The 15,755-nt window shown below is 43.7% G+C and overlaps 1 protein-coding gene across 9 annotated transcripts; it reads left to right on the top strand.

Moving 5' to 3' along the window:
- Window positions 1-1,425: 1,425 nt before the first annotated feature.
- On the top strand, window positions 1,426-15,526 carry LOC126997646 (organic cation transporter-like protein). 9 transcript variants are annotated; one of them, XR_007752239.1, is made up of 14 exons: window positions 1,426-1,635; window positions 2,856-3,045; window positions 3,368-3,473; window positions 6,224-6,386; window positions 7,346-7,449; window positions 7,670-7,815; window positions 8,053-8,221; window positions 11,295-11,445; window positions 11,960-12,057; window positions 12,595-12,854; window positions 13,235-13,419; window positions 13,854-14,014; window positions 14,379-14,532; window positions 14,833-15,526. XR_007752239.1 is itself a non-coding variant. In XM_050858860.1 (13 exons), the coding sequence occupies exons 2-13, from the start codon at window positions 2,961-2,963 to the stop codon at window positions 14,464-14,466; spliced, it is 1,716 nt and encodes a 571-aa protein (XP_050714817.1). In that variant the 5' UTR covers window positions 1,427-1,635; window positions 2,859-2,960; the 3' UTR covers window positions 14,467-15,526. The 9 variants fall into 9 exon arrangements, 8 of the variants coding, with proteins under 8 accessions (XP_050714817.1, XP_050714816.1, XP_050714818.1 ...); XM_050858860.1 differs by having other exon boundaries at window positions 1,427-1,635; window positions 2,859-3,045; window positions 14,379-15,526; XM_050858859.1 differs by having other exon boundaries at window positions 1,427-1,635; window positions 14,379-15,526.
- The last annotated feature ends 229 nt before the right edge of the window (window positions 15,527-15,755 follow it).

Below are 15,755 nucleotides of genomic sequence, written 5' to 3'. Positions count from 1 at the left end.
ATCCCTAGAAATGCTCAAAACTCCTACGAAAGCCATGTCAAATATGCGTACTTGGGTGCCGAAATGTTTAAGAATACGGCTCTGCCCATCCACACCCTTCTTGCCTTCTTCCTTTCTCTTTTCTCCTCCTCCTCCTCCTCCTCCTCCTATTTCTATGCTTCCCTCACCTTGTCCCTCGTTGAAGCGGCTGAGTAATGTAAACACGGCTGGCCATGTCCGTAGACTTATCCGCGTCACTCCCTAGATAACGCTCCGCCCGTAACGCATTGTCCTGCAGGCATTGGGGAAGTTAGTGGCAATCTGGTGGAAATCTTACTAAAAAGAACTTGTGCGTATCAGTCTTCCTGTCCTAAAAGTGGAAGAAGATATCCCGAGATTTTATGTTGTTGAATTATATGTAAATATTTCTTACGTAACACATAATTTGTTGCGTAGAATTCAAAAAGCTGTTGAAAACTTTGTGTAGAGAACTGAATGGATGTTTTATAACTACTACTACTACTTCTACTACTACTACTACTACTACTACTACTACTACTACTACTACTACTACTACTACTACTACTACTACTACTACATAAAAGATACCTCCACCCATGTTTATTTTCCCGACACATAATCATGGAGGGCTCCATAGCTTGGAGGTCATTAGCCCCAACTCTGTTCGCTAATGACTGTGGCATCCAACCATATCATTAATACTACCTAGCACTAAATCTACTACTACTACTACTACTACTACTACTACTGTTACAAATAATAATAATAATAATAATAATAATAATAATAATAATAATAATAATAATAATAATAATAATAATAATAATAATAATAATAATATTAATAATAATGCTATTACTACTACCACTACTACTACTACTACTACAATTACTACTGCTACTACTACTACTACTACTACTACTACTGCTACTACTACTACTACTATTACGAGAGAGAGAGAGAGAGAGAGAGAGAGAGAGAGAGAGAGAGAGAGAGAGAGAGAGAGAGAGAGAGAGAGAGAGAGAGAGAGAGAGAGAGAGAGAGTGTGTGTGTGTGTGTAATTGGATCAGATTACAAACGTTTATTTTTAGTGTTGCGTCATCAGTGTTCCTCGAGCCGCTGTTTTATATTGTGGGCATGGCCGTTAACGTTGCATAATAGTCTCCCGTGAATGTTACTGTTTGAGGACTCCTTGATAACTATATCATTAGCGCCTTACTGAGCGATGAATTATGCATATGTTAACCCCAATAAGTTCAATGCCAATAACATCTGTATTAGCGAAGGTATACATGTCACTTATCTCTTTAATCTGAACACTTGTTTGAGCTCCCTCCCAAGAGCAGCATGGCCAATGGCTCACGCTGCCTTACATAATCTCCCCACATGTGTTGGCACCGTCAGTAAGTTGCTTGTCACCACAGAATCACGTGTTTAGTATTCTTGCCAATCTGGTGGTGGCCGCTCGTTGCTGTCTGCCCGAGGAGCTCCCAGTGTTGTGGGACTGGCGTTTTGTTCTGTAGGGGACGTCTTAATTGTGACTATATACTGTGCAGTGTTCGGTGCGGCCAATCAGTGTTTCGTGGTGTGTTGGTGGCGGTGTATTATTGATCTTTAGTGTGTCATTGTGTTGCAGTAAGTGAGGTGTTGATGTTGTCTGTTGTGTGTGACGTTTGGCTGTGACGTGGGTGGGTGGGTGTGAGGGAAAGAGATTTTGCGTGTGTGGGTGGGGGGCGGGGGGGGTGAGAGTGTGTGTTTCAGCATAAGCAGTCAGTATTCTGTGCTGCTCTCCACCGTAAGTGTCGTTCCGTACTCACTGATAAAATCTTTACTAGTGCATGTTTTCATCAGAAGTCATGGCAACAGCCTCTCACAACAGAGGAATCTTTGTCAGCAAATCCGAGATAAGGGAGCTCAGATAAGTCCCTTCAGAAAATCAGTTAATCGTCTTTATCTTGTGAGGTATGTATATTTTTTTTAACACAGAAAGGTGATTGCATTTCTCAAGTACCATAAAAATACCAAATTTCTGCTTTATGACTTCAGTGGTGATAATAATGATAATGATAATACGAATAATTGAAACTCACACTGGCAATCTATAGCTGAGGTAGTTCAAGTAAGCATAGTAGGGCAAACTTTCTGGTCGTCATGGGTGGACCGGCCGAGCTACGAGAAGTAAGGGTTACATTTTTAAACATTATGTCGACCAAGCTCACATATTTAAAGCATTCATAAGAGTTTGGATCATTTCCTTGAGTAGTTTTATGACCGTGGTGACAGTTTGACCCTTCCTCTGTACCATGAACCTAAAAGAACACTCATTATAAGCCGATTTACCTCCTTTTCGGCCTTTGGAAATAACTGATGTGAGGGGGGAAGCGTCTAAGCAGACCTACCCAAGACAAAACAAGGCAGCTTTGTTCAAGGCCATGTGTTTAGTGTCATGCACAGGTCCGCTTGAGAGAGAGAGAGAGAGAGAGAGAGAGAGAGATTATCATTATTTTAATTTTATCATCATTATCTTCCATATCATTATCATTATCTTTCAAGAGGAACGTATCAGGACAACTCTCCTGACTGACCTCTTTTTCGGCTACTCCTCTTGACTCTTGTGGGAGCAGTGTGTAGCGGGCTTTTTTTTTCATTATTGTTTCCTTTCTTTTTTGCCCTTGAGCTGTTTCCTCTGCTGTAAAAAAATTATCATTATTTTCCTAACTGTATCACCGTTTTCGTAATCTTAAAATAACTCTCTCTCTCTCTCTCTCTCTCTCTCTCTCTCTCTCTCTCTCTCTCTCTCTCTCTCTCTCTCTCTCTCTCTCTCTCTCTCTCTCTCTCTCTCCTCTCTCCAACAGCAGCATTACCAACGCCAGTGCGGTAATCAAGCAACTCTTCGCCTGGTATGCACTACACCTCTCCCCTCCCTCCATCTTATCTCCCTCGCAAATTTAACACCTGCAATGGCCGCGCACACCTTTGATGAGCTCCTCACGCACTTGGGCACGGGCTGGTGGAACGTCATGTACATCGCTGCCCTGTGCCTCCGTAAGTCTCTAAGGTCCAGATTCTTATAAAAACATTTCGGCGCCCAAGCACACATATTTGGCAAGACTTTCATAGGTATGTAGGGCATTTCCAAGGGAATTTTTATGACCCTGGCGGCATATAATCTTTCCTGTCTGCCTCAATAATCACTGCCATATTTTAAGTCATTTTTTTGAAAACCGTAAAAGTAAAAGCTAATCAAGGGAGAAAATATAACACAACGTAACTCCTAATAGCATTGAATGGAGACATCAGAGGGAAAAATTAGGAAAGGGTAAGAAAATTGAGCAACCCACATTATTTCTCTCGCTCCCTCCTTTAGGCCTGACGCTGCATCCGAGTCAGTCCATCAGCGTAGTCTACCTGGCGCCCTGGCATGATCACACATGCGTACCAGACCCCGCCCACCTCAACCAGACCGTCTCCAGGTGAGTATGTGTTTGCAATAATACTAATACTAATACTAATACTAATACCAATACTAATACCAATACTAATACTAATACTAATACCAATACTAATACTAACACTAAAAGTATTACCAATACTAGTACTACTACTAATAATAATAATACCAATACCAATATTAATACTTATATCAATACAAATACTAATTCCAATGCTAATACTAATAGTAATACCAATACTAATACAAATACCAATACTAATACCAACACTAATACTAATACCAATACTGATACTAACACTAATATTAATACCAATACTAATACCAACACTAATACCAATACCAATACTAACACTATTATTAATACCAATACTGATACTAACACTAATACTAATACCAATACCAATACTAACACTAATAATAATACCAATACTAATACTAACACTAATACTAATACCAATACCAATACTAACACTAATAATAATACCAATACCAATACTAACATTAATACTAATACCAATACTGATACTAATACCAATACCAATATCAATACTAATACTAATACTAATAACAATACTAATACAAACACTAATACTAATACTAATAAAAGTTACAATAACTCGACAGGATATAAAACCATGTAGCTAAAAACGTACATTAGTCGGGAGCGTCAGAGGGAAGTAAAAGCCTAAATGATTGGAGCATTAAAAAAGTCGAAAATATTGAGGGCATTCGAAGTGGTGGATGACATGTTTATGATGTTTACAATAGGGGGAATGGGAGCACTTGTGTGTGTGTGTGTGTGTGTGTGTGTGTGTGTGTGTGTGTGTGTGTGTGTGTGTGTGTGTGTGTGTGTGTGTGTGTACGAATCCATGTATGCGTATATGAATGTATGTATAATGCTATGTATGGCTTTTAACTCTCCTTTTATTATCATAGTTTGAAGTAAAAAAAAAAAGCATTTGTTGTTGGTAGTAGTTTTAGATGGCGTTGTGCTCTTGTGTGGTGTTGTTATTTTTACGTCATACGAATTCATTTATTACGAGAGTTGTTCGGGAGTGCAGCGGGGGAGTAGATTTTTGTTGAGTTGTCATTTTCATAACCGTCATGGGAGTAATTTGTCGGCGGATGTTTGGGGAAAGACGTCGAGGGAATTTTGATGAGTTGACGGCACGTTCGAGACCTTGATAGCGCGGGGCAGACCAGACAGGCGGACGGTCGGGAATGTTTTGTTGCGACGAGTTACTCTAAATTTATTCCTGGCCTTTATTTACATATTTTTTAGCCGCGCAAAGTTGGAATTTATATCGTTAGGCCCTGAAACGTGTGTGTGTGGGGGGGAGGGGGGGGGGGCGGTTGCGTGTGTGTGTGTGTGTGTGTGTGTGTGTTAGGTTATTGTATGTATGTAAGTGTAATCTTTTTAGGAATTTGCTCCATTTTCTTTCTTTCTCTCCTAATATTCTTTCTTTCTTTCTTTCTTTTATTTACTTATTATTTCTCTCTCTCTCTCTCTCTCTCTCTCTCTCTCTCTCTCTCTCTCTCTCTCTCTCTCTCTCTCTCTCTCTCTCTCTCTCTCTCTCTCTCTCTCTCTCTCTCTCTCTCTCTCTCTCTCTCTCTCTCTCTCTCTCTCTTCTTTTCTTTTTTTTCTCTCATTCTTTCGGGTGACACAACAGACACTGAATTAACATAAGTATAAACCAAAAAAATTTGGGACATATTCACTGATAATGATGAGAACTGACAGATTGACTTTATAATACCACTACTTGAGTTCCGTTCCTAAGCGTCACACCAAGGGAGCAGCCAGAAAAGAGCAGCATACACATTATATTACCAAATGAGAACGGCAGCCTGTCGAGAGAGGAAAGGAGGAGAAGGAGGAGGAGGGGGGCTGATGATAGGGGAAAGACACCTGCGGCACGTTAATTAAAGGTGTGGGAGGCGGGTTCGCATGTGATGCATCCCTTAATGAAAACAGTGGGACGTGGGGCGTGCGGGACCGTCCAGTTTGATGCAAGTTGTGTAATACCAGTCTACTTACCACCACTGCGCTGACGGACGTGGCTGCAGGCCCGTATCCTAAAACATTTTGTCGCCCAAGCACACTTATTTGACAATGTTTCCGTGGGAGTTGTGGGCATTTCCAGAGATAGTTTCATGACCCTGGTGGTAGTCTGACCCTTCTTCAGTAACATGAAACCAAGAAAACACTCATTAGAACCAGACTGATCCCCTTTTCTGCCTTTGGAAATGGTTGATGTGAGGGGTAGTAGTGTCTGACAATGCCGACCTAATTAGTCTCGAAATGGTCGCTTGTACAAGGAACTTTAATCTTGGTGGTTATCCTGCTCTTTGTTCGGCTTACTGCAGGCTACGTGGTTAACTAGTCTTAAATTCTTTGCTTCGATGTGAAAATAATGATGCCAAGCAGACTCACACATTCCGCGTTATACTTAGTGATGTTTCTCTTCAATTCATTCGATATTTGGTTTAAAGTTTTGTTTCTGTTTATATCCATACTCAGTAATAATCACCATTCAGTATTTTCAGTTCTCCCAAAGGTCACAGACTCACACATACCGCGTTGTACTCAGTGATGTTTCTCCTCAATTCATTCGGCATTTGGTTTATATTATTTGTCTCTGTTAATATCTACACTCAGCAATAACCATTTTTAGTATTTTTCATTTCTTTTGCAGCTTGTTTCTCCTCATATTCCCCAAACGTATCTAAAGTTCTCTGTGTTCCCAAGCATGTCACGTTTTCCCTCAGAGAAACTTGCCACTACGTCATAGAGAAGCCGGCTACGGAGGGAGAAGGCGGTGATGGTGATGGCAGGGCTGGAGGGGAGGGCGGGAGAAGGGAGATGCTGGAGATTCCGTGCACGCAATGGGAGTTCAACACGAGCACCTTCACTTCCACGCTCACCTCGGAGGTCAGTAGCACCGATCAAGCCTTGTGTAACATTTCCATTCATGCACCTACCAGACAGTGTTGTAAATCAGCTAATATTTATTTCTCCCGAGTTGGTATCACTGATCTGTTCATGAGCTGGCCACGCCCCTCGCCAACTGAGGCTGCTTGGCCCGGGCTGACGTGAGCAAGCACTCATAGATAAGCCATTATGAAGAGTGCTGTCCTGTATCTGTGCGTTCTCCTTCTCAGTTATCAGTTATGTGCTCTTTTTTGTTGTTGTTGTTATGTAAGTGGTTGCCGTAAACTCCACATATCTTTTACTTCAATGAGGCTATTATGATTTACTGTTGCCGATTTTTAACATTTTTTATACATATCGCATCGTTCTATGCTCGGAGTACAACATGTCTCGAAGAATGGTAAACTTAACACATTATGCACGACGGACCAAATGCCTGCGACAGGGTGTAGCTACTTCTCTTTATTTATGAATATCAACAGTTAGGAGCCTCAGTCTGCGGTGGTGGTGTTTTTACACGAGACCCAATTTTCCTTATTATCCTCCTTGCAAAACTTCGAGAAACGTGGGAGTATTTTTTTTAACTTCCCAATTTTCCTTATTATCCTCCTTGCAAAACTTCGAGAAACGTGGGAGTATTTTTTTTAACTTCTGAATATATTTTCTTTTATTTTACGCTTTTTTTTTTGTCTTCACTTATATACTTTTAGCAACATGGTACTCTGTTTCTTTTATTTACAACTCATTGCCACTCCAGTCGACACACACACACACACACACACACACACACACACACACACACACACACACACACACACACACACACACACACACATAATAACAGCAAATACATGATACCACTAAGAGTGATATACCTACCTTGCTCTCCATGTTATGATCAGCACCTCCATCTCCTAACAAGCGAAGCACACTTTACACCCTAGTATCTGTGTCCGCAGTTCGAATGGGTATGCGAGAGAGATCACCTTCGCGCCACCTACCAAGGCGTCTACATGTTAAGCACCGCAATCACGCCTCTGCTGAGTGGATACCTGGCGGACCGGTGAGAGAGGGGGGAAGACACTGTTTAATTGGAGTATTCTAGCAGTAGTAATAATAGTAGAAGAGAGTTAGCATTATCCCCACTCCACTTCTTCCCTTTCTGCAATACACGCACGTGGGCTAGGTTAGGTTAGGTTAGGTTAGCAAGTAGCTAACTCCAATTACCAGTCCTGAAACCTGACCTACATCTCCTCCACTTCTTCCTCCTCCTCCTCTCGCAGGTTCGGAAGGATGAAGGTGCTGGTGGCGTCCCACGTGGCCCTCTCCGTCACCTCCATCTCCCTCAGTTTCGTCCATAGCGTCCCCCTCATCTTCCTCCTTCGCTTCTTCACCGGTTCCTCCGAAATAATGACCGGCCTCGTTCTGAGTGAGTGCTGAATACGTTGTTTTGTGGATTTCAAGAGTCTGACAATGGTTCTAGGAGGTTTTGTCATGTCTACCGTTATCCCTATCGTTGTTTTGTCAGTTTTAAGTGTTTGAAAATGGTTCTTGAGGTTTCTGTCATGTCTATCATTATCGCTGGCTCCATTGATGCTGCTGTACACTCATTATCAACATCAAACATCCCTCTAATCTCTTCCCTTTCGTCCCTAACCCTCGTCAGCCCTGGAGGTGTGTGAGCCGAGGCACCGAGTAGCCGTAGGTGTGCTGACCGGCATCGCGTGGTCAGCTGGCACGATGTTATGGGGCACACTGGCATACTTCATCAGGGGGTGGCGGCATCTGCAGCTGGCGGCGTCCCTCCCCACTCTCCTCGCCTTCCCGATCCTCTTGTGAGTATCCGCTCGCCTGGGATGTATGTGGTGTGCCTGGGAGTGTCCGGCCGCACGCGAACGCTCTCTTCCATTCTCTCTGGTGGTGGGTGTTGTGGCAAATGAGGAAGGATTTTGTTTTCGAGGGAGTAAGGAAGGAAAACTGAGGTACATTTCGTAGGTATAGTGCTCGCTTTTACTCTTTCTCTCCTCCACGTGAATGATAAATAGAAGTTGAAGGTGTAATAGGGTAATGGAAGGGCTACTTTTCTTTTGTTTTTCCACTTGGATCAACCATCAATCCAATTATTTTTCTATCTCCTCCTTTTCCAAATTTTCCTTCGTTCCTTTCAATTTTTTTCATACATAGTTAAAGCCGCTAAGAGCTCCGTTATATATGTTCCTTCTCTTTCTTCCTTTTCCATTTCCTTTTCTTCGACTATTCCTTCTGTTCCTATTCCTTTCTTCCATTCGACCTTCAAACATGGTTCCAGGAGGCTGCATAACCCTTCTAAGCAAAGCCTCTCTCCCTTCGCATTCCGGTTCTCACGCTTATTAAAAAGATACACTAAACAAACACACTGAACAACTTTCCCAATTCTCCTTCTCCTCTGTCTCGGCTTTTACTGCCAAAGTTTATACAGCTTTAATAGTTTGCCCTCCCTCCCACACCCTCATGCCTTTCCGCGTCCTCCTCCTTCCTTTCCGCCTGCACGCCCGCGGTAACCTGCTACGCTCACTCGGGTATTTAGGTTGAATACTTCCGCCGACGTGTGGCCTGAAAATGTCACGGAGGTGTTAGTGGGGAGAGAATTTTGTGGTCACCTTTCTGCGTGTTGGGAGAGCGAGGTTCCGTGAGCGTGTGAGGTGGTGGACGGAGAATTCGAGAACTTAGAGTAGATAAACAAAACGAGAGGGTGAACGGTATAGAAGAGTGGTAACCATTCTTAGTATTGGGAGAGCGTGATTTCGTGAACGTGTAAGGAACAGGAGGTTGAGCTTAGGGTATATAAGCAGAACGTAAGGGTGTGAACGGTACGAGGTGAACGGAAGAGTAGATGCATTGAACGAGGCAAAGAAACAGAACAGAGGAAGGAGATGAGGTTGAAGGGGATGAAAAAGAATGAGTATGATTCCTTTAGGTGGAAAAACTCTTTGCTTGCTTCTCTCTCAACGAAATTCCAGTCCCCCTCGGCCCTCTCCCTGTGTGTGTATGTGTGTGTGTGTGTGTGTGTGTGTGTGTGTGTGTGTGTGTGTGTGTGTGTGTGTCTGAGGCGCTTCATTAAATAGAGATTCCAAGCGTTGATGAGGAAACTCGATAATGGGCGAAGGTTAGGTGGCAAGAATCAGAAGAAGAGGAGGAAGAAGAAGAAGAAAAAGAAGAAGAAGAAGAAGAAGAACATGGACACCGTTACCTCCACCTCTGTTCCTTCTCTCTCTTTCTCTTCTCCCTTCCCCATCTCTTCTTTTCCTCTCTGACTATTCATTCTCCTCTTCCTTTCTCTCTCTTCTATTCGAGCCTCAAATACGTAATCTAGGCCTTCGTGTTCACTCACTACCCCAATAATAATAATAATAATAATAATAATAATAATAATAGTAAAGGTTAAACTCTATTGGCTCATCAAGGGAAGTGCGGCGCTACAGTTGAATATATGCATTGGAAGGGAGTGGCCCAGTAAAACACAAACTAATGAGAGGGCTATTTTACAACGAGTCATAATTTAGGCAACTGCGTGTTTGTATGTGTGTGTATGTATGTGTATCTGTGTGTGGGGGGAGTGGGGGGGGGGTCGGTGTCTGTGTGTGTGTGTAGGGGGGGGGGGGGGCCTGTGTGTGTGTGTGTGTGTGTGTGTGTGTGTGTGTGTGTGTGTGTGTGTGTGTCCTTGAAAATCCGGAAACCTTTTAACTCCACTCCCCTTCCTTCCTTCCTTCCATTCCTTCCTTTCTTCCTGCCCAAACGTCCTTGATTAAATTTACGTTCTTTTCTGATTATATTTCTTTATATTTTCTTTATCGGGAACCTTCAGGGAAGTTTTTTTACGGCCGAGGAGAATTTTCACAATGCTCAGTAATTTTCCTTTTTATTTCTTTTAGTTTTTCCCCTTTTCCTTTTTTCCTCTCTTTTTCTTTTGTTTTCCCTTTTTTCCTTTTTATTATTTTCCCCTTTCGGTTCGTCTTCTTGTAGCATAAAATTTTTCAGTGTTACCAAAACTTTCCCGGAAAAAAGTTTGCTCTGCGAGTTTTTGATTAATGCAATCCTTTTATCTCCTCTGATTTTTGTACCCCCCCCCACCCGCCCCCCTTGAGAGAGAGAGAGAGAGAGAGAGAGAGAGAGAGAGAGAGAGAGAGAGAGAGAGAGAGAGAGAGAGAGAGAGAGAGAGAGACTTGGAATGCACTGACTTTCCTACCTAGTTTCTGAATCATGTGTATTTTGCTCCTTCTGCTTAATCCAATCCTTTTATCCAGTTCTGCTTCGTTTGTTTTATTCTCTCAAAAAAAGGAAGAAGCTCCTCTGATTGCCTTAGTTTTCTTGGGATTCTGATTGGATTGCTTTACGCGGGTGTGATTCCCTCGTGTGCAGATTTTTGACACACACACACACACACACACACACACACACACACACACACACACACACACACACACACGTACAGATTATATTAAGTCGTGTAAGCACAGCACTTATGTTTCTTGCTCTCTATCTTCCTATCTATTTATCTTTAACATTCATTCATTTTCTGTTCAACTTCTCTATCTAATCTTGTCCCACACTTACTCAGGCACATACACAAGCCTTTCCCAAGCCCTAATATCCTTTGGTGGTGTATTTTCGTCTTCCTTCTATGTTTTCTTAAGCCTATGTTCCGATTTTTACTTCCTGGCAATTCTACTTTCGTGTTCCCTTAAGCCTATGTTCCGTTTTCACCCTGGCAGTGCCTATTTTGTGTTCCTTTAAGCCTATGTTCCCTCTTCCGATCTCCGGCTGTTCTTCTTTTATATCCCCTTAAGCTTATGTTCCGTTCTTCGCCACCTAGAAGTGCTTAAATTGTGTTTCCCTAAAGCCTATGTTCTGTTCTCCTCTCCCTGTCAGGTTCATGGACGAGTCTCCGCGCTGGCTGATCGTGCGAGGCCGGTTTGAGAAGGCGAAGCGGGTGCTGGAGAAGGCGGCGAGATGGAACAAGAAAACCCTGCCACCCGAGGACCAGCTGGACAACCTCTTCTCCCGGATATACAGCGAGGAGGTGAGGAACAGGCAGAAGGGGTATAGGAGGAGTGTCTGTAACGCTGTCTAACCTTCCCTATAGCGTTGAACTCCCTTATCAGACTCTCTACTCCTCTTGTATCCCTTTCCACGTGCATTTTCCTCCCTTCCACCTCTATATATCAACCTTATTTAACCTTTTAACCCCCATTCACGTTGCTTTACACCAGTTTTATACCTCTATCTAACCTTTCCTATAGCGTTGACCTCGTTTAGCAGCCTCTCTACTTTTAAATCCTTTTCCATGTGCAGTCTCCCCCTTCCACCTCAATAAATCTACCTTACCTAACCTTCCTACCCACACCAACCTCGTTTTACACTGTTCTGCACCTCCACTGAAGCTTTCCATCATCCCTCCCCCTTTTCCATCCTTAATACACTTCTTCCCTCCATCCTACCTTCATTTCCACGGCAGGTAAAGACAGTATATATAACCGTGACTCCTGCCCCTCTCTCTCCCTCTCTCCTGTACCATGCTCTCTCCCTTCTCGCAGACGGAGGAGATGAAGAAGGAAAGTCCCCACACGCCGCCACCAGAAGATGCTGACGTGGTAGCTCACAAGCGCTGCTGCAGGAGGCATCGGCTGTGTTGGTTGGTAGTGCTGCTTGGGTGGTGGTGGTGGTGGTATATCTATGTGCAATCTATGTAAAATCTCTTATACTCGTGAAAGAAAGGGAATTGGCACTTTAGAGTAATTCGTTTTCTTTGTTTTTTCATCTTTCTTTTCATAACATTGTCATCTTCTTTCTTCCGTGACCTTTCAAAATACTTCCTTTCTTTTGTAAATTCTTCTTTTGCACATGCTTTCATCTCGCCTTTCCTTATTTCTTCCTTTATTTCCTTATGTCTCCTTCCGTTCCACCTGATCCTCCTTTCATTCCTTTTTTCATTTCCTTATCTTTCTTTACAACGTCGTCATCCCTATCCAATCTTTTATTTTTTTTATTTGGATCTTCCTTTCCTTTCATCTCTTTCCCGTTTCCATTTCCTTCTTTACAGCATCTTCAACCCTATCTAATTCTTCCTTAATATCGACCTTTCTTTCCTCTCTTATTTCCTTCTCTTCCATTACATCATCTTCAACACTATGCGACCCTTTCTCCGGTCACTCACTCCAAGCTCTTTCAGGAACAAGAACATCGCGCTCGTCACCATCATCAACTGCATGATTTACTTCTGCGTCGCCCTCGTGTTTGATGGCCTTAACCTTGCCGGGGACCTGTACAGCGACGACCCCTTCCTTTACCTCATCCTCGGCGGCCTGGTGGAGGTACCCGGGATCCTCTTCGCGGCGCCCTTAATCCATCACTTGGGACGAAAGGGACCGCTCGTGGCGTGCCTGTTCGGGAGTGGTGTCGTGAACGTGGCTCTGTCTGTCCTTCCGGCTGGTGAGTGGGGGAGAGGGAGTGTAAGGTTAGGAGGTAGTAAGGGAGGAGGTAAGGGTAAGGGTGTGAGGGAGGAGTATAGAGAGGAAGAATATGGAAACGAGGGAGATAAATGCGATGAAAGGGACGGTATAGGAAAAGAAGGGAGGCTTGTGTTATCATTAGTCTCATTATTATCATTGTAGTAGTAGTAATAGTAGTAGTAGTAGTAGTAGTAATAGTAGTAGTAGTAGTAGCAAAACATTCTCCTGCGCTTCAAGCCATTTCTTCCCCATCAACTTCCACATTCTCTTAATCCTCCTCCTCTTCCTCCTCCACCACCTACTCCTTCTTCCACCTCCACATCTTCCTCTGCTCACACATCATTTCCCTTCACCCTTCAGCGCACGTAACGACATCCCTGGTATTGGCCATGATGGGGAAGCTGCTGGTCTGCGCCGCCTTCCAGATACTCTACGTGTATTCCAACGAGCTGTTCCCGACGGAGGTGCGGGTGAGCGGCGTGGAGGGGGCCAGCGCCGTGGGTCAAGTCGGGGCTCTCATGGCGCCTTACTTCAGTACCTACCTGGTGAGCCCTGCGTATAAACTAAACCTTATAGTGTGGTGAGGTTATGTGAGTCCAGTTTGGCCCATAGTCTCAGATGTTTCAGGACTTACACAACTATTTGGTAAAGTTTTTGTATAGGCTATTGTGGGTGTTTCCATTGGTAGTTGTATATGTCTAGTGGTAGTTTGACAAGTCTTCTGCACCGTAAATGTGAAAAAAATAATATTGGGAACCAGACTTATCTCCCTTATGGCCTTGGGAAATAGTTTTTTTGTGAGGCGAAAGCGTTTAAAAAAATAGGTTCCAATGTCTAACTTGTCTACATGGGTCTCCGTCCAAATGTACCTCGCAAATAAGCTCCTTCCCGTTTTCTGTGTATGTTATTGACTACTGACCAATACACAAGCTCGCCACGTTCGATCTCCATATCATCATTTTCTCCTCTCCCACGCAAGGGGCCGCTCGTCTCGTGGCTCCCCTCAGCCGTGTACGGGGGTCTGAGCATCGCGTCATCATGTGCGACCTTGCTACTGCGTGAGACCAAGGACAAGCCGCTGCCCGACACGATAGCGGACCTTGATGCTGCTGTGAGGAAGCGAAATTTGAGAACGGAAATGTGAGTAACAAGTTGGAGGGTGGTGTTAGTTGTGTTAACTCTCCCTTGTTTATTTTCGTCTCCTATGCATGGTGTGGACGGCAAATCTGGCACCACCTCAGTAGATTTGTACACGAGCGGACAAAAGTACCAATCCACCTTATTCAAAACCCTTTATAACTTGGGGTAGAAGGAGAATGGATGTGAGAGTAGATGAACTGCATGGTGGAGAGGAGACATGTCACGTGGAATGAGTACAGTGTAAGGTATATAGTATAGTAGATCGATATTTTTGTCACCAACTCCACTGTGCTGGTCCGTTCACATTGATACCCTCAAGTTTACCACATCCGGAGTCTGAATGGCAATGTTTCTTCCTCGACAGCGGCGACATCAACAGCGTGGAGGGGAGGTACAAGATCAGCGAAATGGCAACGTTACGGGAATGGGGAGTGAGGAGCGTCGAGGCGTAGAGGAAAGACTGACTAGTTGGTGCCTCAGCTCTTCGTCCTCCGAGGCTGTGAGGATGATGAAGATACGTAAGTGGTTCCTGAAGGCTGTGAGTTATGTGTTAAGTGCTTGGAGTGATGAAGAATGGACGGATACAAAGAACGGAACCTTACATATCACATCAACAAATACAGAGTTCAGGGGCTCAATGGTTCGTATAGAAGGTTGTATAGTTATATTGTTGTTCATCTCTTTATACGAATCTCTAGCGAAGGTTATCAGTTCTGTAAGGAACGATACATATCAGCTAAACAAATAATGAAGTCCAGAAACATTCATGACTATTCAGAAAGGATTGCTGAGTAAGTTATTTTCGCGTTCTCGCCTAGGTCATTGGGCACGGTCAACGACCCTGGGGAGAGCAACATGCATACATCAGGTGAACAAATGTAACTCTAGTGCAGTGTCAAGGAGAATCGAGTAGAGGGAAGTGAGGGGAGTTGGTCTCGTGTTCTCCCGGGTAGGCACTGGCTGCGGTCATCTCCCTCTAGCCTAGGAGAATGCTGCAGCTGATCACTTCCTGTAGAACGCGAAGACATATATCTCAAAGGCAAGCATTTCATTGTCTCCTAGCTACCTCCCTCTTCCTCTCTTCCTGTTTCCGTAATTCCCTCCCACTTCCCGTCCTTCCGTCTTTTCGATCATCCCTTCCCGCCCCTTGCCAAGAAAAGGTGTGTGTCTAAGGAGCAAGCATTTTACTGTCTCATCGCTGCCTCCCTTCTGTCTGTCCCTCTATCCCCATCCCGAGCTTCCGTGTCTTCGCCCATCCCCTCCCGCCCCTCCTCAGTGAGTTCGCCATTCCTGGGTCGCCGCCTCGGTCCAGGGGGCAGCGAATCGTCCATACAAGTGACCTGACTGAGTCTTTGAAACATTACGCTCGGCTGTGGTTTTGTGTGTATAAATGTAGATATATACGTTTATTTTGTCTCAAATTAGCACTGCCACTGTTTTTGTTCCTGTGTGCTGCGTTGTGTCGAGAGGAATAAACTATTAAAACCCAAGCGCACCGTTCTTAATGCCAGATTCATTATTTTTTCTTTCCTTTTTATTTTTACAGCAATGGGAGCAGCTCAAGGGCTAAAATATATGAGAACAAAAAAGCCATCTACTCAATATTCTTAATCTTACGCTAATCTTACGCTAGCTAATCTTATGTTTGATTAATCTTACATTCAATTATGACATACAAAAGGTGCGTAACAAAAACCGTATGATATATTCTTCTATAGAGACAAGGTATCAAACAGGAGAG

The sequence above is a fragment of the Eriocheir sinensis genome, chromosome 12 (genome assembly GCF_024679095.1).
Source record: "Eriocheir sinensis breed Jianghai 21 chromosome 12, ASM2467909v1, whole genome shotgun sequence".
NCBI classification, from domain to species: Eukaryota; Metazoa; Arthropoda; class Malacostraca; order Decapoda; family Varunidae; genus Eriocheir; species Eriocheir sinensis.
The sequence above is the reverse complement of the archived record's forward strand: the minus strand, read 5'-3'. Positions and strand labels throughout refer to the sequence as shown.